We start from the raw sequence: 21733 nt of genomic DNA, 5'->3' as shown, positions 1-21733 counted from the left end.
TATTTTCAGAAAAACAGTATTCATTATTTTTCACCACACCCAGTGCTCCATGCAATCCATGCCCACTATAATACCCACCACCTGGTACCCCAACCTCCCACCCCCCCCACCACTTCAAACCCCTCAGATTGTTTTTCAGATTCCATAGTCTCTCATGTTTCAACTCCCCTTCCAATTTACCCCAACTCCCTTCTCCTCTATAACACCCCTTGTCCTCCATGATATTTGTTATGCTCCACAAATAAGTGAAACCATATGATAATTGACTCTCTCTGCTTGACTTATTTCATTCAGCATAATCTCTTCCAGTCCCGTCCATGTTGCTTGGACCATATCTTCTTTATTCATTGATCTGTTGTAAGGCATTTTGCCCTTTCCACATTTTGTTGACTCTGATCATTGCTGCTATGGACATTGGGGTACAGATGACCTTCTTTTCACAACATCTGTATCTTTGGGGTAAATACCCACTAGTGCAGTTGCAGGGTCATAGGGTAGCTTCATTTTTAATTTTTTGAGGAATCTCCACATTGTTTTCCAATGTGACTGCACCAACTTGCATTCCCACCAAGAGTGTAAGAGGGTTCTCCTTTCTCCACATCCTCTCCAGCATTTGTTTTCTTCTCACCTTGTTAATCTTTGCCATTCTAACTGGTGAATGGTGGTATCTCAATGCAGTTTTGATTTGAATTTCCCTGATGGCTAATGATGATGAGAACTTTTTATGTGTCTGCTAGCCATTTGTATGTCTTCATTGGAGAAGTGTCTGTTCATGTCTTCTGCCAATTTTTTTTTTTTGGGATGTGTTTTTTGGGTGTTGAGTTTGAGGAGTTCTTTGTAGATTTTGTATATCAGCCCTTTGTCTCTAGTGTCATTTGCAAATATCTTCTCCCATTCCGTGGGTTGCCTCTTTGTTTGGTTGACTATTTCCTTTGCTGTGCAGAAGCTTTTGATATTGATTAAGTCCCAAAAGCTTATTTTTGCTTTTGTTTCCTTTGCTTTTGGAGACGTGTCTTGAAAGAAGTTGCTGTGGCCAATGTCAAAGAGGTTCCTGCCTATGTTCTTTCCTAGGACTTTGATGGATTCTTGTCTCACAATGAGGTCTTTCATCCATTTTGAGTTTATCTTTGTGTATGGAAATAGAGAATGGTCGAGTTTCATTCTTCTGTCCATAGCTGTCCAATTTTCCCAGCGCCATTTATTGAAAAGACTTTTCCCTTTTAATATTCTTTCCTGCTTTGTTGAAGATTATTTCACCATTGAGTTATGGGTCCATATCTGGGCTCTATATTCTGCTCCATTGGTCTATGTGTCTGTTTTTGTACCAGTACCAGGCTGTCTTGGTGATCACAGCTTTGTAATAAAGGTTGAAATCAGACAACATGATACCCCAGCTTTATTTTTCTTTTTCAACATTTCCTTAATGACTCAGGGTCTTTTCTGGTTCCATATAAATGTTAGGATTGTTTTTCTAGCACTTTGAAAAATGCGGGTGGTATTTTCATTGGGATGACATAGGAGGTCCTAAGGGGGAAATACATAGCCATCCAAGCCTCACTCAAAAAAATTGAAAAATCCGGAATACACCAACTCCCTTTACACCTTAAGGAACTGGATAATTGAGAACAAATTAAACCAACCCTATAAACAAGAAGGGAAATAAATTAAGATTAGAGCAGAGATCAATAAGTTAGAAACCAGAGATACAGTAGAATACATAAATAAAACTACAAGCTAGTTCTTTGAAAGAATTAAGATTGATAAACCAGAATAAACCAAAAGAAAAGAGAAAGGACCCAAATTAATAAAATTAGGAATGAAAGGGGAGAGATAGTGACTAACACCAAGGAAATAGAAACAATCATAAGAAATTATTATCAACAGTTATATGCCAATACTTTAAGCAACATATAAGAAATGGATGTATTCCTGGAAACCTATAAACTTCCAAGACTGAAACAGGAAGAAATTGATAACCCGAATAGACCAATATCTAGTAATGAGATTGAAGCAGTGATCAAAAACCTCCCCCAAAACCAGAGTCCCAGAACTGACAGATTTCCTGGGGGATTTTACCAAACATTCAAAGAGGAAATACTACCTATTCTCCTGAAGTTGTTTCAAAAAATAGAAACAGAAAGAAAACTTCCAGACTCTTTCTATGAAGCCACCATTCCCTTGGTCCCCAAGCCCAGCAAAGATCCCACCAAAAAGGAGAATTTCAGACCAATATCCCTGATGAATATGGATGCCAAGATTCTCAACAAGATCCTAGCTAATAGGATCCAACAATAGTACATTAAATAGTTATCCACCATGATCCAGTGGGATTTATTCCTGAGATGCAAGGGTGGTTCAACATTTGAAAATCAATCAATGTGATAGGGAAAAAAATCAATAAGAGAGAGAAGAACCCATGGTCCTCTCAATTGATTCAGAAAAAGCATTTAATAAACTACAGCATCTGTTCCTGATTAAAACTCTTCAGAGTATAGAGATAGAGGGAACATTACTCAACTTTATAAAATCCATCTATGAAAAACCCACAGCTAATATAATTTTCAATGTGGAAAAGCTGAGAGCCTTCCCGCTCTCTGGTACATGACAAGGATGCCCACTCTCACCACTGTTCAAAATAGTACCGGAAGTCCTAGCAATAGCAATCAGAAAACAAAAAGAAATAAATAGTATTCAAATTGGAAAAGGAGAGGTCAAACTCTCTCTCTCTCTCTCTCTCTCTCTCTCTCTCTTTGCAGATGACATGATACTTTATATGGAAAACCCAAAAGACTCCACCCCCAAACTACTAGAACTCATACAGCAGTTCCGTAATGTGGCAGGATACAGAATCAATGCACAGAAATCAGTTACTTTATTATACACTAACAAGGAATCTATAAAAGGGAAATTAGAGAATCACAGAACACTCATGAAAGGAACTGAAGAAGACCCAAAATGATGGAAGACCATTTCATGTTCATGGCTTGGAAGAATAAACATTGTTAAAATGTCCATACTTCCCAGAGCAATCTATACTTTCATTCTTATTCTTTTTAAATTTTTATTTATTTATTTTTAAAATTTCTTTTCAGTGTTCCAGAATTCTTTGTTTATGCACCACACCCAGTGCTCCATGCAATACATGCCCTCCATAATACCCACCAGCAGGCTCATCCAACTTCCTACCCCCTCCCCTCCAAAACCCTCAGTTTGTATCTCAGAGTCCATAGTCTCTCATGGTTTATCTCCACCTCCAGTTTCCCCCAACTCACTTCTCCTCTCCATCTCCCTATGTCCTCTGTGTTATTCCTTATGTTGCACAAATAAGCAAAACCATATGATAATCAACTCTCCCTGCTTGACTTATTTCACTCAGCAAAATCTCTTCCAATACCTTTAAGCTTTCTTAATTGTTGTCTTTGCTGTGAAAAATCCATTTTGATGAACTCCCAATAGTTCATTTTTGCTTTTGTTTCCCTGGCCTTCTACAATGTGTCTAGTAAGACATTGCCATAGCCCATGTCAAACAGGTTGCTGCCTCAAGATTTTGATAGTTTCATGTCTCACATTTAAGTCTTTCATCCGTATTGAATTCAATTTATGCATTATGAAAGAAAGTGGTCCAGTTTCATTCTTGTGGCTGCCCAGTTTTCCAAACACCATTTGTTAAAGAGACTATCCTTTTTCCATTGGATATTCCTTCCTGCTATGTCAGAGATTAGTTAACCATAGAGTTGTTGGTCAATTTGTGGATTTTCTTTTCTGTTCCATTAATCTGTGTATCTTTTTTTTGTGCCAGTACTATACTGTCTTGATGACTACAGCTTGTAATATACCTTGTTTTGCCTCCAGATTTGTTTCTCTTTTTCTGATTGCTTTGACTGTTTGGGGTCTTTTGTGGTTCCATACAAATTTTATGATTATTTGTTAGAGTTCTGTGAAAAATACTGGTAGTATTCTGATAGGGATTACAATAAATGTGTAGATTGCTTTGGGAAGTATAGCCATTTTAACAATATTCTTCCAATCCATGAGCATGGGAGGTTTTTTCATTTCTTTGTGTCATTTCCAAATTCTTTCATAAATATTTTGTAGTTTTTAAAGTACAGATCTTTTACCTCTGTAGTTAGTTGTATTCCTAAGTATTCTATGTGTTTTTGTGCAATTGTACATGGGATAGATTCCTTGAAATCTCTTTCTGCTGCTTCATTATAGGTGTATAGAAATGCAACATATTTCTGTATACTTACTTTGTATCCTGTGACATTACTGAATTCGTGTATCAGTTTTAACAATTTGGTGGTAACATGTTATCTGTAAATAATTGTAATTTGAGGGGCTCATGGGTGGCTCTATTTGTTAAGTGACCAACTCTTGATTTCACCTCAGGCCATGACCTCAGGATAGGGAGATCAAGCTTTGTGTCAGCCTTTGCATTCAATATGAAATCTACTTCATTTATTTCTCCCTCTCCTTCATCCCCTTTTGCTTGTGTGTTTTCTCTCTCTCTCTCTCACTAATATAAATAAGAAAGAAAGAAAGAAAGAAAGAAAGAAAGAAAGAAAGAAAGAAAATGGAAGGAAAGAAGGAAGGAAGGAAGGAAGGAAGGAAGGAAGGAAGGAAAAAAGAAACTTTGACTTCTTCCTTGCTGATTTGGATGCCTTTTATTTCTTTCTTTGTTTGATTGCTGAGGCTCAGACTTCCAGTACTTTGTTAAATAGCATTGGTGAAAGTGGACATGCCTGTCTTCTTCTTGACCATAAAGGAGAAGCTCTCAATGTTTCCCCAATAAGGATATTAGCTCTGGGTCTCTTGTATATGGCCTTTATGGTTTTGCATATATTCCCTCTATCCCTACTTGTTTGGGTTTTCATCAAGAATGGGTGTTGTATGTTTTCAAATTCTTCTTCTGCATCTATTGAGAGGATAATATGATTTTTATCCTTTCTTTTATTAACGTGATGTATCATATTGATTGATTTACACATATTGAACCATCCTTGCAGCCCAACAATAAATCATAATGAATCATGGTGAATTAATCTTTTAATGTACTGTTAGATTTGATTTCCTAGTATTTTTTAATTATTTTTGCATTTATATTCATCCAGGATATTGGCCTGTACTTCTACTTTTTAGTGGGGTCTTTTTCTGGTTTTAGAATCACAGTAATGCTATTCTCTTAGAATGAGTTTGAAAGTTTTCTCTTTCTTTCTTTCTTTCTTTCTTTCTTTCTTTCTTTGTTTTTTATTTTCAGCATAACAGTTTTCCTTGTTTTTGCACCACACCCAGTGCTCCATGCAATCCGTGCCCTCTCTAGTACCCACCACCTGGTTCCCCCAACCTCCCACCCCCTGCCCCTTCAAAACCCTCAGATTGTTTTTCAGAGTCCATAGTCTCACATGGTTCACCTCCCCTTCCAGTTTCACCCAACTCCCTTCTCCTCTCTGACTGCCCTTGTCCTCCATGTTATTTGTTATGCTCCACAAATAAGTGAAACCATATGATAATTGACTCTCTCTGCTTGACTTATTTCACTCAGCATAATCTCTTCCAGTCCCGTCCATGTTGCTACAAAAGTTGGGTATTCATCCTTTCTGATGGAGGCATAATACTCCATAGTGTATATGGACCATATCTTCCTTATCCACTCGTCTGTTGAAGGGCATCTTGGTTCTATCCACAGTTTGGCGACCGTGGCCATTGCTGCTATAAACATTGGGGTACAGATGGCCCTTCTTTTCACTATATCTGTATCTTTGGGGTAAATACCCAGTAGTGCAATTTCAGGGTCATAGGGAAGCTCTATTTTTAATTTCTTGAGGAATCTCCACACTGTTCTCCAAAGTGGCTGCACCAACTTGCATTCCCACTAACAGTGTAAGAGGGTTCCCCTTTCTCCACATCCTCTCCAACACATGTTGTTTCCTGTCTTGCTAGTTTGGGCCATTCTACCTCGTGTAAGGTGGTATCTCAATGTGGTTTTTTTTTTTAATTTTTTATTTTTTATAAACATATATTTTTATCCCCAGAGGTACAGGTCTGTGAATCACCAGGTTTACACACTTCACAGCACTCACCAAAGCACATACCCTCCCCAATGTCCATAACCCCACCCACCCTTCTCCCAACCCCCCTCTCCCCAGCAACCCTCAGTTTGTTTTGTGAGATTAAGAGTCACTTATGGTTTGTCTCCCTCCAAATCCCATCTTGTTTCATTGATTCTTCTCCTACCCACTTAAGACCCCATGTTGCATCACCACTTCCTCCTATCAGGGAGATCATATGATAGTTGTCTTTCTCTGCTTGACTTATTTCACTAAGCATGATACGCTCTAGTTCCATCCATGTTGTCGCAAATGGCAAGATTTCATTTCTTTTGATGGCTGCATAGTATTCCATTGTGTATATATACCACATCTTCTTCATCCATTCATCTGTTGATGGACATCTAGGTTCTTTCCATAGTTTGGCTATTGTGGCCATTGCTGCTATAAACATTCAGGTGCACAGGCCCTTTTGGATCACTACGTTTGTATCTTTAGGGTAAATACCCAAAAGTGCAATTCCTGGGTCATAGGGCAGTTCTATTTTCAACATTTTGAGGAACCCCCATGCTGTTTTCCAGAGTGGCTGCACCAGCTTGCATTCCCACCAACAGTGTAGGAGGGTTTCCCTTTCTCCGCATCCTCGCCAGCATCTGTCATTTCCTGACTTGTTTATTTTAGCCATTCTGACTGGTGTGAGGTGATATCTCATTGTGGTTTTGATTTGCATTTCCCTGATGCCAAGTGATATGGAGCACTTTTTCATGTGTCTGTTCGCCATCTGGATGTCTTCTTTGCAGAAATGTCTGTTCATGTCCTCTGCCCATTTCTTGATTGGATTATTTGTTCTTTGGGTGTTGAGTTTGCTAAGTTCTTTATAGATTCTGGACACTAGTCTTTTATCTGAGATGTCGTTTGCAAATATCTTCTCCCATTCTGTCAGTTGTCAACTCTCAATGTGTTTTTAATTTGAATCTCCCCGATGGCTAGTCATGATGAACATTTTTTCATGTGTCTGATAGCCATATGTCGCCACTTCTCCAATGAAAGTTTTATTTATATTTGAGAAGAATAGGCAATAACTCTTTAATTTTTTGATAGAATTACCCTGTTAATTCATCTGTCCCTGGTCTTTTGGTTGTTGGGAGGTTTGTGATTACTGATTCAATTTCTTTGCTGGTTATGGGTCTGCCTAATTCTTCTATGTGTTCCTGTTTCAGCTTTGGTAGTTTGTATGTTTCTAGGAATTTGTCCATTTCTTCCAAATTATCCAATTCATTGACATATAATTTTTCATAATTTCTCTTATAATTGTTTGTATTTCTGTGGTGTTGGTGTGATCTCTCCTCTATATTTTGTGATTTTATTCATTTGTGTCCTTTCTCTCTCTCTCTCTCTCTCTCTCTCTCTTTTGACAAGTCTAGCTATGGGTTAATCAATTTTATTAATTCTTTCAAAGAGCTACCTCCTAGTTTCACTGATATGTTCTAGTATTTTTTTTTCCTACATCTTTATTTCTGCTCTAATCTTTATTATTTACCTCCTTCTGCTGGATTTAGGCTTCATTTGTTGTTCTTTTCCTAGCTCCTTTAAGTCTAAGGTTGCATTTTCGGACTTGCTTCTTGAGGTAGAACTGTATTGCTATATCCTTCCTATTAGGACCACTTTTGCTGCATCCCAAAGGTTGTGTACCATTAGTTTTCATTTTAACTTATGTCCATGTCTTTTTAAAATTTCTTCTTTACTTCCTGGTTAACCCACTCATTCTTTAGTAAGATGTTCCCTACCCTCCATATATTTGTGGTCTTTCCAATTTTTTTTTTTCTCAAGCCTGACTTCATGTTCATAACATTGTGATTGGAAATATGCATGTCATGATCTCAATCTTTTTTATATCTTGAGGCCTGATTTGTGATCCAATATGTGATCTATTCTGGATAACGTGCACTCTGAAATAATGTGTATTCTGCCACTTTAGGATGAAGTATTCTTTTTTTTTTAAGATTTTATTTATTTATTTGACAGACAGAGATTACAAGTAGACAGAGAGGCAGACAGAGAGGAAGGGAAGCAGGCTCCTCACTGAGCAGAGAGCCAGATGTGGGGCTCGATCCCAGGACCCTGGGATCATGACCTGAGCTGAAGGCAGAGGCTTTAACCACTGAGCCACCCAGGCGCCCCTAGGATGAAGTATTCTTAACACATCTGTTACGACTATCTGGTCAAGCATGTGATTCCAAGCCCTTGTTTCCTTGTTGATTTTCTTTTTAGATGATCTGCCCATTGAAGTAAGTGTGATGTTAAAGAGCTACTATTATTGTATTATTATCAATGAGTTTCTTTATGTTTGTTATTAGTTTTATATATTTGGGTGCTCCCAAGTTGGGAGCATACACATTTACAATGGTTAGATCTTATTGGATATATCCCTTTATTTTGATATAGTGCCCTTCTTCATCTCCTATTACAGTCTTTGATTTAAAATATAGTTTGTCTGACATAAGTATTGGTACTTCAGGTTTCTTTTGAGGTCCATTTGCATGATAAATGGTTCTCCCTTCCCTCACTTTAAATCTGTTGGTGTCTTTGGGTCTAATATGAGTCTATTATGGCATATAGATTGTTCTTTTTTTTTCCCCCGTTCTGATACCCTACATCTTTTGATTGGAAGATTAAGTCTATTTACTCTCAGAGTGATTGTTGATCGATATGAATATATTGCCACTGTATTACCTGTAAAGTTGGTTTTTCTGGAGATTTTCTCTGTTCTTTTCTTGTCCTTGTTGCTTTTGGTCTTTATCACTTAAAGGGCTACCTTTAATATTTCTTGACGTGCTGATTTAATAATCATGAACTTCTTCAGATTTTGTTTGCCTGGGAAACTCCTTATTTATTTTTCTATTATGAATGACAACCTTGTTGGAGAGAATATTCTTGTCTGCATATTTTCCCCATTCAGCGTATTGAATATATCATGCCACTTTCTTCTTGCCTGCCAAGTTTCTGTGGAAAGATCTACTGGTAATTTAATTGTGTTCCCTTGTAATTTAGGTATGTCTTTTCTTTTGCTGCTTTTAGGAGTTTTTTCTTATCTCTGTATTTTGCAGGTTTTAATAGGATATTCTTGATGTTTTCCTGTTTTCTTGATTTTGATGGGAGTTCTCTCTTCCTCCTGGATTGGAATATTTGTTTCCTTCCCCAGATTAGGGAATTTTTTTGCTACAATTTGTTCAACTAAACCTTCTACTTCTTTTTCCCTCTCTTCTACTTCTGAGATTCCTATGACCTAAATGCTATTAATCTTTATGGAGTCATTGACTTCTCTAAGTCTACATTCATGATCTAATATTTTTCTTTCCATCTTCTTTTCAGTATTTTGCATAATCTTATAATCTATATCAGTTATTAATTTCTCTTCTCCTTCCATCCTTATGGTCATTACATCTAGTCAGTTTCACCTTAGTTATAGCATTTTTTCTTTTATCCTGAATGCTTTTCTCAAGCCCAGCTAGTAATCTTAAGATTGCTGATTTAAATTCTGGATCACAAATATTATATCTGTTTTAATTAGATCCCTGGTGATGATCTTTTATTGGTCTTTCTTTGGGATGATTCCTCCCTTGACATTTTGTCTAGGTTTTTGTCTTATTCTCTGTGTTAGGAAAGCATGTTATGTTTCATGCTCCTGAGAGTAATGACTTTATTAAGAAGAGGCCATATATTGTCCAGTGCCCAGTGCTTCAAGAAGTGTCTCTGGTGTATGCTGTGTGCACTCTGCTGCTGTGTTTGACTGTGGTTAGTAAACTTCATGTGTGCAGGGTGTTTGTGCTGTTCTTCTGGGATATGGGCTTGTTGCTTTGGTTCTCACAATTGTCCTAGTAAAGAAACACCTGCAGTGCACAGATGGGGAAAACTCCACTGTTCTCTTCTGGTGCTGTTCTGCTTACTGAAGTCAGTCTGTGTTGATGGGTGGGAGAGAAAAATCACACCAGCCCTCTCCCTCATCTTTTGCTTTTGTCCACTGTCCAGAAAGCCCTCATAGAAGATTAAATACACTTTACTCATGTTTCCCACATACATCTTAGATCCCTGCTTTCACCCTTTTTATGTCTGGGCCATCTGCCCACCTTGCATCACTGTACACCTGTGTTTTATCTCAGAAACACAGACTGAGTCTCAAAACGCCAAGCTTTAGGGACCTGGTGCAGTGAGGATCCATGCTGGCCTTCTAGGAGAGGGACTTGCCACACTGGGGCTGGTGCCAGTTTATTCCAGAAGGGCAGTTGCACCAATGTGCAGGAGTTGAGTTTAGAGTAAAGCATAGCAAAATGCCTGAGTGCAGGTTAGCAGCCCTCCTCAGGTGTCTCTACTCCTAAACTTAAGGGGTGAGGTAGTGCAATGGCGCCCATCCACTCTTTTTTTCCTGAAAGGCAATACTATCTTTCCCAAATACACTCATAGAAGGGGGAACTGTCTCTCCCAGTACCTCCCAGGGGAGTCTCTAATGACAACATCTGCTCCTGGGCCTCTGCCCTCCTCCACAGGAGCAGTGCTGTGCCCACAAGGCTCAATGTCAGCCATGGTGCAGACTTCTAAGACTCCTGTTTTTGTAGTCTGCTGCCCATAAAAACTCATGATAATCAGCCTCTTGTTTTCACAGTCAGTGGCTTTGGGGAATTGTCTCCCCTGTGTGATCCCCTGTGCAAATCCCCTAAGCACTGATATTTCTCTAACTCTGTCTCTTTTTTCTTGCCTCTTTCTGTGACCAGGGCTTCCTCCCATCTGCAGCATCTGAGATCCTTTTCTCCCCCAAATCACATCTCCACATCTACTATCTTTAATGATATGATATCTTATCTCCCTCTAATTGTGAAGTTCATTCTGTCAGTCCTAAGATCAATTTATTGGCTGTTCAGAATAATTTGATATTTACCTAGCTGTGTTCAAGTGATGATGCAAGAATAGGGTCTACCATCTTAACTCTTCCTTTTGAGTATAAGATATTTTGATATGTTGCTAATAGTTTTTGATATCATGTGTTGGGATAAATGAAAGAGGGCAGTGGTGGGTGTTGGTTAGTAGATATAAAGCTATAAGAAATTGAAACAACATAAACCAAGCCAATGAAAGCCTAGATATGCCACAAGCAAAATTCAAGTAATGGCTGGAATGGAGTCGTTGGAAATCTGTGGAAAGTCATGATAGCAAATATAAAAAAGCTCAAATAAAATAAAATACAGAAATGCCAGATTAGAATAGTCTATAAAATAAACAATTGAAGAAAAAGTCTAGGCATATCTACATTTTTTGCACCTATTTGTGGAAATACTCAGGGAATCTCATCAGGCTTAGTTGAATTTAGTTATACAAACTATACTGAATTAGGATAGTCCTAAAGATAAGAACTCAATGTAAGACAGAAAGGAAATAACTTTAAAACTCTAATACTAAGGAAGTATAAGTGTGAGATTATACTTTTAGCTATTTAAGACATCAGTAAAAATATAGATTTTGAGAGACATTATAGATATATTGCCAAAATACCCTAAAAATAAGTAACATAAGTGTTATGTTTACTCATGTATAGATCCACCCTATCTATCTATTTTTCTTTCCTTTGATATGTGGTCATTCAATAAACATTTATTGATTGCCTTCTCTGTGGCACTAATGTTAAGGATAATAAGATAGTGTTTTCCCTGGAGATACTTACAGAACTATTGTGAAGATAAAATGGAATAATGGCTCAAAAGCACTTTCAAAAGTTAAAAATGTTGTACAGAATACTAGGCATTTTTATTATAATCTCCCAATATGTGAAATGGTTATTTAATATCCTTGGATAGTGTATAGATAGAGTAAATTAGGACCTGTGATCATCTTTTACTTAATTTTTAACTTAATTCTGGGAAATGTGTGTGGGAGGAAAAGGAGAAAGATTTTCTGAAAATTGTAATATTTACACAGATTACATGGACCTTTTTGTTTCAAATAAATTTTATATCCTACTCTCATGATGTCATGCTCTGAAAATCAAATGTTAGATGTGATTACTTATTTTAAGAATGGATATGGACAAAATGGGACCAGGGAGGGAGACAAAGCATAAGAGACTCTTAATCTCAGGAAACAAACTGAGGGTTGCTGGGGGCTGGGGAAGAGGGATAGGGTGGCTGGATACGAACATTGGGGATGGTATGTGCTATGGTGAGTGCATGAATTGTGTAATACTGATGTTTCACAAACCTGTACTCCCAAAGAAAATAATACATTATATGTTAATAATAATAATAAAAAAACTTAAAAAAAGGAATGGAGATTTTCTCTCACAGGAGAGGTGCCTCCTTCATATCCCCTATAAAATCTACCCTAGTTTCCAATTGGAGCTTGATCCCTATCCTGGTCCTGTGTCCTAGTGTGAACACACCTTTCTATATATCTTTCTGACTGATGAAGAGAAGCAGGTTTTAGCAGTTCAGCCACTAATTGATGGTATGATTTTAATTCTCATCTGTGTGAATCTCAGTTTTGTCCATCTAAAAATTTATCTTTTAACATGATGTGAAGAGCACTAGTTGTTATAGGCAACTGATGAATTATTGACCACTATATATGAAACTAATGATGTACTATAGGTTGGCTAATTGAATTTAAATTAAAAAAAGAAAAATAACAACAACAAATGATCATTTAGTTGGTGATGATACCTTGGTAATGCTGTAAACTCCTGAATGTGCAATGGGGGAGCCAACCTTGGAGATCTGAGCATGTGGGGAAAAAGATCATTTAAAAAATTTCAGCTGAGGGGCACCTAGGTGGCTCAGTGGGTTAAATCCTCTGCCTTCAGCTCAGGTCACGATCCCAGGCTCCTGGCATTGAGCCCCACATCAGGCTCTCTGCTCACCAGGAAGCCTGCTTCTCTTCCTCTCTCTCTGCCTGTCTGCCCACTTGTCAAATACTTGTCTCTGTCAAATAAATAAATAAGTAAATCTTAAAAAAAAAAGAAATTTCAGCGGAAATATGCTGCTACTATAAGCACAAATTAGAATCTGTTTCTCTTCTTATGTATAACATGAAAGAATAGAGTATGGACAATATTGTGATGACCAAACTAACCAGCATATTTTCATTCATCCCTTATTGTGGTTAAGTTGTGGAGTCAGTACTATTTAGCCATTTGGTGTAGATAGAATTGGTAGTAACAAAAATGGGAATAGGGTATTTTCAAAAAGACGTATTAAAGATGTGAATAGTAACAGTCTCATAATCCAAATGTTTAATGTATATTCACTTGCATTGAATGTTTAATTTTTAGTGACATAATTGAATTTTATTTAGTACAGTGACAAACTATTTCATATATACTATATGAGTATAAAATGGGTTGGATAAGACTAGAAATAAATGGAATTATTTTCTAGCACCACAGTTCTCAATGATCCTAATTGTATATACGTGATAGTTTCTAATTCAATTAGGATCAGCTATATTCCACATTAGCTTATCTGTTAAAATCTGTGCATTGTATTAGGAAAAATACATTAACTTAGAAATACGATTTTAACTAGTTTTAACTTATTAATATTGACACGAAAAGTGGAGGAATATTTGAATCATTTTGTTCCTTATAAATTTCCCCAGAACTGTAAAGACTTCTTGCGACCTTCTGCTCTTTTTTTTGCACTCTCAGTGACAGCCAAAATTCATCATTGGTCCATTTTTTCCTACGCATTCAGAGGGCATAATTTATTACTGTTATTTAGAAGTCACCTTTACAGACTCTCAAAAGAGAAACCGGGGTTCCTGGGTGGCTTAGTCAGTTAAGTGGCTGCCTTCCACTCCGGTCATGATACCAGGGTCCTGGGATCAAACCTCGCATCAGGCTCCTTTCTCTTCCGAGAGCCTGCTTATCCCTCTCCCCCTTCCTGCTGCTCTGCCTACATGACCTTTCTCCCTCTATCTCTCTGTTATATAAATAAGTAAAATCTTAAAAAAAAAAAGACAACATCCCCTGAAATATTAAAAAAAAAGAGAGAGAGAGAGAGAGAAATCACTCATCCCTACCTAGACACAATCTCATCTGTCAACTTTGAAAGTCACAATTCATTGCAAATGTCCATGTATTCCATCAGAAAAGAAGGTTGTAAAGTCTCCATCGTTGAACTTGTTCTATCTTGAACTGATTTTTACAGGTGTATGTGTATTTTTTAAAGATTTATTTATTTGAGTGACAGAGTGTATGCAAGTGGGGGGAGGGGCAAATAGAGACTATCTTCAGACTATCCCCACTCAGCATGGAGCCAGTTTTGGGCCTCAGTCCCACAACCCATGAAATCATGACCTGAGCCAAAGCTTTGGCTTAACCCAACACTTAACCGAGTCAGCCACCAAGGTGCCCCTGTGTGGTTGTTTTTCATCTTTTACAGCTAAATGGTCAAAAGAGCAGACTAGAATGATGTTCAGTATAAATCAATACTACAGTGATGTTCAATATAAATCAAGTCTACTCATTAAGATGTTGAGCTAATTGAGAATAATAGTATCAGTTTCAGCAGAAATATTTTGGGTGTTCAGTGTTTATCTTTGCTGGCTTAGGAATGACACTGCACAAATTACAAATCAGTTACTTTTCTGGATTTAGGTTTGTCTTATTTGAAAATACAAGATTTCTATCTCATAAAGAAATTGCAGTTTCAAGTTATTTTTGTACACTCTCAGAATCTGGACACATCATCTACTCCTATCCCATCAGTATTTGTTACATACTCATGTAACACAATGTACTATTACATAATTTGCTTCTTAGGACCCAATGGAGTATCCAAAGGTTATTGTGTGTATTTTTCCCTTTTTTATCATTTTAAAAATATTTCCAGTATAAAAAATAGGTAACACATATGTAAGCTATAAAGTATAGTAATAATTTTTTAGTGAACATACCATGTAACTTAAGAAATAAAACATTATCAAAACCTTGCATCTATTTATGTGTCCATCCCTTTTCCTATACTTCTGCCTCTCCACCAAAGGTAAGCACTCCCCAAAATTTTGTGTTTAACTTCTTGTTTTTTTACACTGCTTATTTGAAAATAAATATTTAATTTTAGAAACAACTTACAGAATTATAGAATGTCAGAGCTGGAATGTACCTGTGAGATCATCCAGCTCAACTCCATCATTTTACATAAAGGGAAACTGAGACCTAAGGGAGGCAGAACAAGGATGGCTGACCTTTCAGTGGGAATTTAATCATCATTTGGGAGGTTGGAATGATATATATTAATATTCTATGAGTCTACTATCTACTCAATAATAACTGCAATCATGATAGATGTTGAAATACATAACAATAAAACTAGGTGCTGTAGTTCTTAAAACAGATGTCTTTGTAACTTAAAAATATAAAAAATATGTAATAATGTATTTATAGAAAAAACTGTCTATAAATCAAAATTGTTTATACTGTAACTTAGTCTCTGAATTCCATTATAAACTCAGAACATGAGTCTCCTTAAAAACTTAAATGCTCAGTAAATTCCTTTAAAAGGCACATCTCAATTTAAAAAAATTCTGATGAAAATATTAATGTGCTCTGATTTTCTTTGGAATTATATTACTGCATACATTAAATAGTATGATGAACTAGTGTACTAATACATATAATATTTTGGGGCCACCAAATCAGATTATTAATTTCTAAAACTGTCCCTAGAAATTTTAGTGTATTATTCTTTTGCTATCACAGAATATCAGAATTGATAATCTAAGACTTCTTTTTGATGGCTTGTCATTGTTACACTATATATATTGGTTAATGGATTCATTTGAGGGAAATTGTGGATAAAATGGCACTGATTTAGCTAAGGAATATTACAATGGAACATTACATAGCCATAAAAAGGATGAGATCCTGCCATTTGTGGCAATATGGATGAACCTAGAGGCTATTATGCTAAGTGAAATAAGTCAGACTGAGAAAAAACATATGATTTAACTCTCATGTAGAATCTAAAAAATGAGTAAGTGAACAAAAAGCAGAATCAGACCTATAAAAAGAATAAACTAATGGTTGTCAGGGGATGGGCAAAATATGTGAAGGAGAAAGAGAGATACAGGCTTCCAGTAATGGAAATGAGTAACTCATAGGAATAAAAGACACAGCATAAGGAAAAAAGAATAACCTTTGCTAATGTTTTCTAAAGTCTCAAAAAGACATTTTTGGTTTGTGAACACACCATAATATGTTTCTAATTGTTTATCAACTGAGGTTATTTAAACTGGAGCTTCTTTCTCTCCTACTGAAGAAATTAAAGGAATTCTGAATTCTTTTTTAAAATGATTTTACTTATTTATGGGGGGGGCAGAGGGAGAGGGACAAGCAGATGCTGTGCTGAGGGTGGAGCCCAACACAGGGCCGAATCCTATGACCCTGAGATCATGACCTGAGCCAAAATCAAGAGTCAGACCCTTAACCAACTGAGCCGTTCAGTCATCTCCTGAACCCTTTTATAAATTGAAGATTCAGTATTTGATTTATCTGTTCTTAAATTTGTAGTTTTGCCCAAAGCTCAATCTCACTAATCTGTGTTAATGGGGAAATAGTAAGTCTGAAATAGAGACCAGTACTGACCAACAGAATTTTCTGTAATGGTAAAAATTATTTTCCATGCTGTCCCATATGATAATCACTATTCACATGTAACTGATATAGTACTTGAAATGTGGCTAGTGTGATTGGGGAATTGAATTACTAATTTATTTATTTAAATAATATAAATAACTACATTTGACTAATGGCTACCATTTTGGGAGGATCAGATAGAAGGTATCAAAAGGATAATGTGGCTATATTTAAGAAATAAGGATATAAATATAGAGTCATCATACTAGACACGTTTGCCTGAGTTGACAAGCATTTGAAATTAGTATGCTGTTTGTTTTGACATAAATAATTTTAGGCTAGTTTCTTATTTGAGTGAAACAAATCAAAATTGAGGAAATGTTTATTTTCTTGATGCATCCTTTTTGTAATGTGGGGAGAAATCCATAGCCTTACAGTCTATTAGTACAGTTACATATTCAAAATCTGTTAGTGCAGATTTATTGTTTTCTCACAAGGACTGACAATAGAGAGACACATAGTGATGTAATTTTTTATTAAACACAAGAAATAATAAGAATAATTTCAATGACAAAATAGAGGAAAATCTACCAACTAAAATGACAGACTTCAAAATATTTAGTTCCTATGATAACATCTTAACCGAATACCTGGTATAACTATTTTTGTGGTTAGGAAAAGGGATCTTAGGGTTAAGTTACTCAGAGCCTTAATATTTTTTGTGGTTAATTTTTACTGAGTTGCCATTTTCATTTAGGAAGCATAATAATAATGACCTTAATGTAAATATGTAAATTTAATCCATGAAAATATTCATTTTGCCAATCTCTAAAGATCCATTAGAGTTGGTTAGTATAGCTGGCCCTACATTTTCACCCTCAAAAAGGATGCTATATGCAGACTATATTCCTAAAATTAAAAGAGAAGCTTCTTTTCATTGTCTCTTGGCTTCTAATCATGTAAAAAAGAAAGCATTGCCATTCTGTCCTAAACGCTGGACCACAATTAAGGCAAAATTGGCTCTAGATCCTCAATGTATTAAGGTTGTAAACAGTAGCCTGGCATCAACCGAAAACAAGGAAATAAGGTGGATTATTCCTAAAATATAGCAGGTGCAATAGTCTTGTGTGATGTGGACATTTAAGAGATCATGTTAAAGCAACTTTGCCAAACAACTCAGTTATCAGAAGTGAAAAGTGAATTCTCAAGTTTTACAAAGTTCAAGAGCTTTGGGAAGTGTGTATTTGTCATTATGGTTAATTTGCACATACCTCACTGAAGAAAAGGCCAGGGGAGCTAGGCTGAGAACACAGCTGTACAGGCAGCTCAACTAATTGCCTCTCCATCCTCAGCCTCATTTATCTTCATTTCTTCCCAATTATACCAAATTATCAATAGTCTCTGTTGTATCAGAGTCTTAATCTGCTTTATTCAGGCAGCATTAGATAGTGGCAGATGAATTCTTGGAGGGAGTCAGAGTAAATAGGCATGAAATGCCACCTCTAACAGATGGCATTGCTCATAAGAAACGTGACAATATATTTGGAATTTGTAACTGGCCATTGGTATAAGGATGCAAGCTGTTAATATTTTTATAAAGATAATCAAGTTGGTACAGAGTAAAAATGTAATGCATATTTTAAAGAAAAAATACAAAGGTGCAGGTGTTCACATCTCAAAAGATTAATATATTTTTAGATAGTGTATTCCCACTGAACACTGTAGCCATGAAATCCTTTTTGTCATGATATTTATGATAATAAATGGCCTATTTTAATTTGAAACAAAGAACACATATTCTGTATCCAAAGATATAATACCATTTTTCTTTTCTATCAAGTGACAGACTGTGCAGTACTTATTGTTTCTATCTCCGAAACGAAAATATGTTTTTAAAACTGGAATACAAAGTGAACATCAAAAAAAAAAAAAAAACACGTGAGTGAGGAAACATTTAAATTCTTTATTTGGGAAAAATAAAACAGAATAAAAAGCATTTTTGCATCATTTACAAAATATCAATATTAGAAATCTGAAATTCTTTTTCATTTGATCAACACATTTGTTGGTTTCCAAAATATTTACATAAAAAGTATATTTTTATGAATTTTCTCTTCAGAAGCGTATGATCCATAAATACTATTACAAAGATTCAATGGGTGAAATAAATAATGAATAAATAACAACCTTTAAAGTGACATATAAAATAATAAAATAGGCCACTTTAGTTTATCTTACCATCAAGCCAAAGAGTTTCTTACATGAGCTAGTGGATTTATCTTTGATGATTTCTTTCTTTTTTTTTTAATTTTATATATTTATTTGACAGAGAAAGATCACAAGTTGGCAGAGAGGCAGGCAGAGAGAGACAGAAAAAGAAAGAGAGAGAGAGAGAAGCAGGCTCTCTGCTGAGTAAAGAGCCCAATGTAGGGCTGTATCCCAGGACCCTGAGATCATGACCCAAGCTGAAGGCAGCAGCTTAACCCACTGAGCCCTCAGGTGCCCCTATCTTTGACCTTTTCTATAACATATCCCTGCATAGGGAGTGGATATTTCTGTCACATACACAGTAGATGCTGAATTCAATGGAATGACCACAAATTTGATCCCTTTGGTCAGTGACAGAGAAGGGGAAAGTGGACAAAACTATGAAGCTAACGCTTCCATGGCATTCTTTTGTTTGTTTGTTTTTATTATTTTTTAATTTTTTATTTTTTATAAACATATATTTTTATCCCCAGGGGTACAGGTCTGTGAATCGCCAGGTTTACACACTTGACAGCACTCACCAAAGCACATACCCTCCCCAATGTCCATAACCCCACCCACCCTTCTCCCAACCCCCCTCCCCCCAGCAACCCTCAGTTTGTTTTGTGAGATTAAGAGTCACTTATGGGGTGCCTGGGTGGCTCAGTGGGTTAAGCCGCTGCCTTCGGCTCAGGTCATGATCTCAGGGTCCTGGGATCGAGTCCCGCATTGGGCTCTCTGCTCGGCAGGGAGTCTGCTTCCTCCTCTCTCTCTCTCTGCCTGCCTCTCTGCCTACTTGTGATCTTTCTCTGTCAAATAAATAAATAAAATCTTTAAAAAAAAAAAAAAGAGTCACTTATGGTTTGTCTCCCTCCCAATCCCATCTTGTTTCATTTATTCTTCTCCTACCCACTTAAGACCCCATGTTGCATCACCACTTCCTCATATCAGGGAGATCATATGATAGTTGTCTTTCTCTGCTTGACTTATTTCGCTAAGCATGATACGCTCTAGTTCCATCCATGTTGGCGCAAATGGCAAGATTTCATTTCTTTTGATGGCTGCATAGTATTCCATTGTGTATATATACCACATCTTCTTCATCCATTCATCTGTTGATGGACATCTAGGTTCTTTCCATAGTTTGGCTATTGTGGACATTGCTGCTATAAACATTCGGGTGCACATGCCCCTTCGGATCACTACGTTTGTATCTTTAGAGTAAATACCTAGTAGTGCAATTGCTGGGTCATAGGGCAGTTCTATTTTCAACATTTTGAGGAACCTCCATGCTGTTTTCCAGAGTGGTTGCACCAGCTTGCATTCCCACCAACAGTGTAGGAGGGTTCCCCTTTCTCCACATCCTCGCCAGCATCTGTCATTTCCTGACATGTTGATTTTAGCTGTTCTGACTGGTGTGAGGTGCTATCTCATTGTGGTTTTGATTTGTATTTCCCTGACACCGAGTGATATTCCATGGCATTCTTACTTCCAGATCTCTATGTCCTTTTATCTTTCTCTTCTTGAGTACTCTTGGGTAACTGTATCTTGCATCATCCTCTATCTCCTACACTTATCCAAGTGATGTCCCAGAAATATTCCTTCTCATCTCAGTTTCTTCAATAGTTTAAATTTTGCATATTTACTTTATAAAATGTATCAAGAGTGTATGAAGTAAAAATGTATGTGTTGAGCTGTTAATTGAATTGGAAAATAATAGTATCTAGCTTTTTCTTCCCAAACTTACTCTTGAGAATCCTTATTTGAAACCCAAATTCCAAGGCTAGTTTGTAATGTGCACCATTAGGTTGGGACAGTTTAGGAAATTTGTGTGAAAGCATAGGATAAATTGTCCCCACACTGATGCATCAAAAATTCTTCCCACTTTTAGAGTTTGGATCTGTGCTCTTTTCTGTTCTACAGCCTGGGAAAAACATTATTACTGTCGACAACCTAATGCAAAAAAGTATTGTTGACAATTCCAAACATTTAAGGTATCTATAATATTATAATGCCAATAACTCTGTTGCTAATATTATTTTATATATCTTTGAAAAGTTACTATTAAAATGTAACATAAATACTTCTCTTTCAGTGTGAGGCATAGGTGATATTATTTTTCTATATGTATTCATTATGACCAATTGTCACCCTTGGAAACAAAAGTTTGCAAATTGGCCAAAAGTACCAGACATCTTTTGCTAACTTTGCGGCACTGCATATTTAACCTTTCATTCTTACAAGAATGAGTCTGAGCTTAATGCTGGTTTTGTGTTGGGATTTAGTAGACTAAAAACAATAGAGAATCCCATTCTAAAGATAAATTGATTTATGCAACTGAATGGGCAAAGTAGACTAATTTGTTTAAATTCTATTCTTCTTTTCTGAGCATATCATACATACCATGAAGAGAGCAATTCAAATAATTCAATGATGTAAAAATTCAATTGTAATTAAAAATTCCAAACATAAATTGTATTATTTTTAAGATCAATTTTGTACGTCCATATATTGCTGAATTTTGAAAATGAATAATGAATCATAACTAAAAGGTTCTAAAACTTTTTTAACTATTGCACTGTTCCTGATAAAATAAAACTTGTTAAAGATGACTAAGGATCATCTAGCTCTTATTGTAGAATGTATAATCATGTTTTTGAAACATTTGCCTGATACATTAAAAAAAACAGCAGTTAAATGATTAACATTAAATAATTTTACACAATATTTTATTTCTTTCTTTGAAAAATGTATTCAAAGGAATATTTTGTGTCCCACTATAGGACACTTTTTTATTATTACTAATCTGCCTATGGTG

General features: G+C 36.2%; 1 protein-coding gene and 1 non-coding gene across 2 annotated transcripts in view; both read left to right on the top strand.

Moving 5' to 3' along the window:
• DACH2 (dachshund family transcription factor 2) overlaps nucleotides 1-21733 on the top strand; it is an 848671-nt gene that overhangs the window by 629955 nt on the left and 196983 nt on the right. Inside the window, 1 exon segment of the mRNA XM_059385214.1 lies at nucleotides 9709-9842. Coding sequence (XP_059241197.1) covers nucleotides 9709-9842 — 134 coding nt within the window.
• On the top strand, nucleotides 12740-12819 carry LOC132007959 (small nucleolar RNA SNORD55/SNORD39). The gene has a single exon (XR_009401504.1). It is a non-coding gene; the product is annotated as a small nucleolar RNA SNORD55/SNORD39 (small nucleolar RNA).

This window comes from Mustela nigripes, chromosome X (genome assembly GCF_022355385.1).
Source record: "Mustela nigripes isolate SB6536 chromosome X, MUSNIG.SB6536, whole genome shotgun sequence".
Taxonomy (NCBI): Eukaryota; Metazoa; Chordata; class Mammalia; order Carnivora; family Mustelidae; genus Mustela; species Mustela nigripes.
Note: the sequence above shows the minus strand (reverse complement) of the source record. Positions and strands in the feature narration are given on the sequence as shown.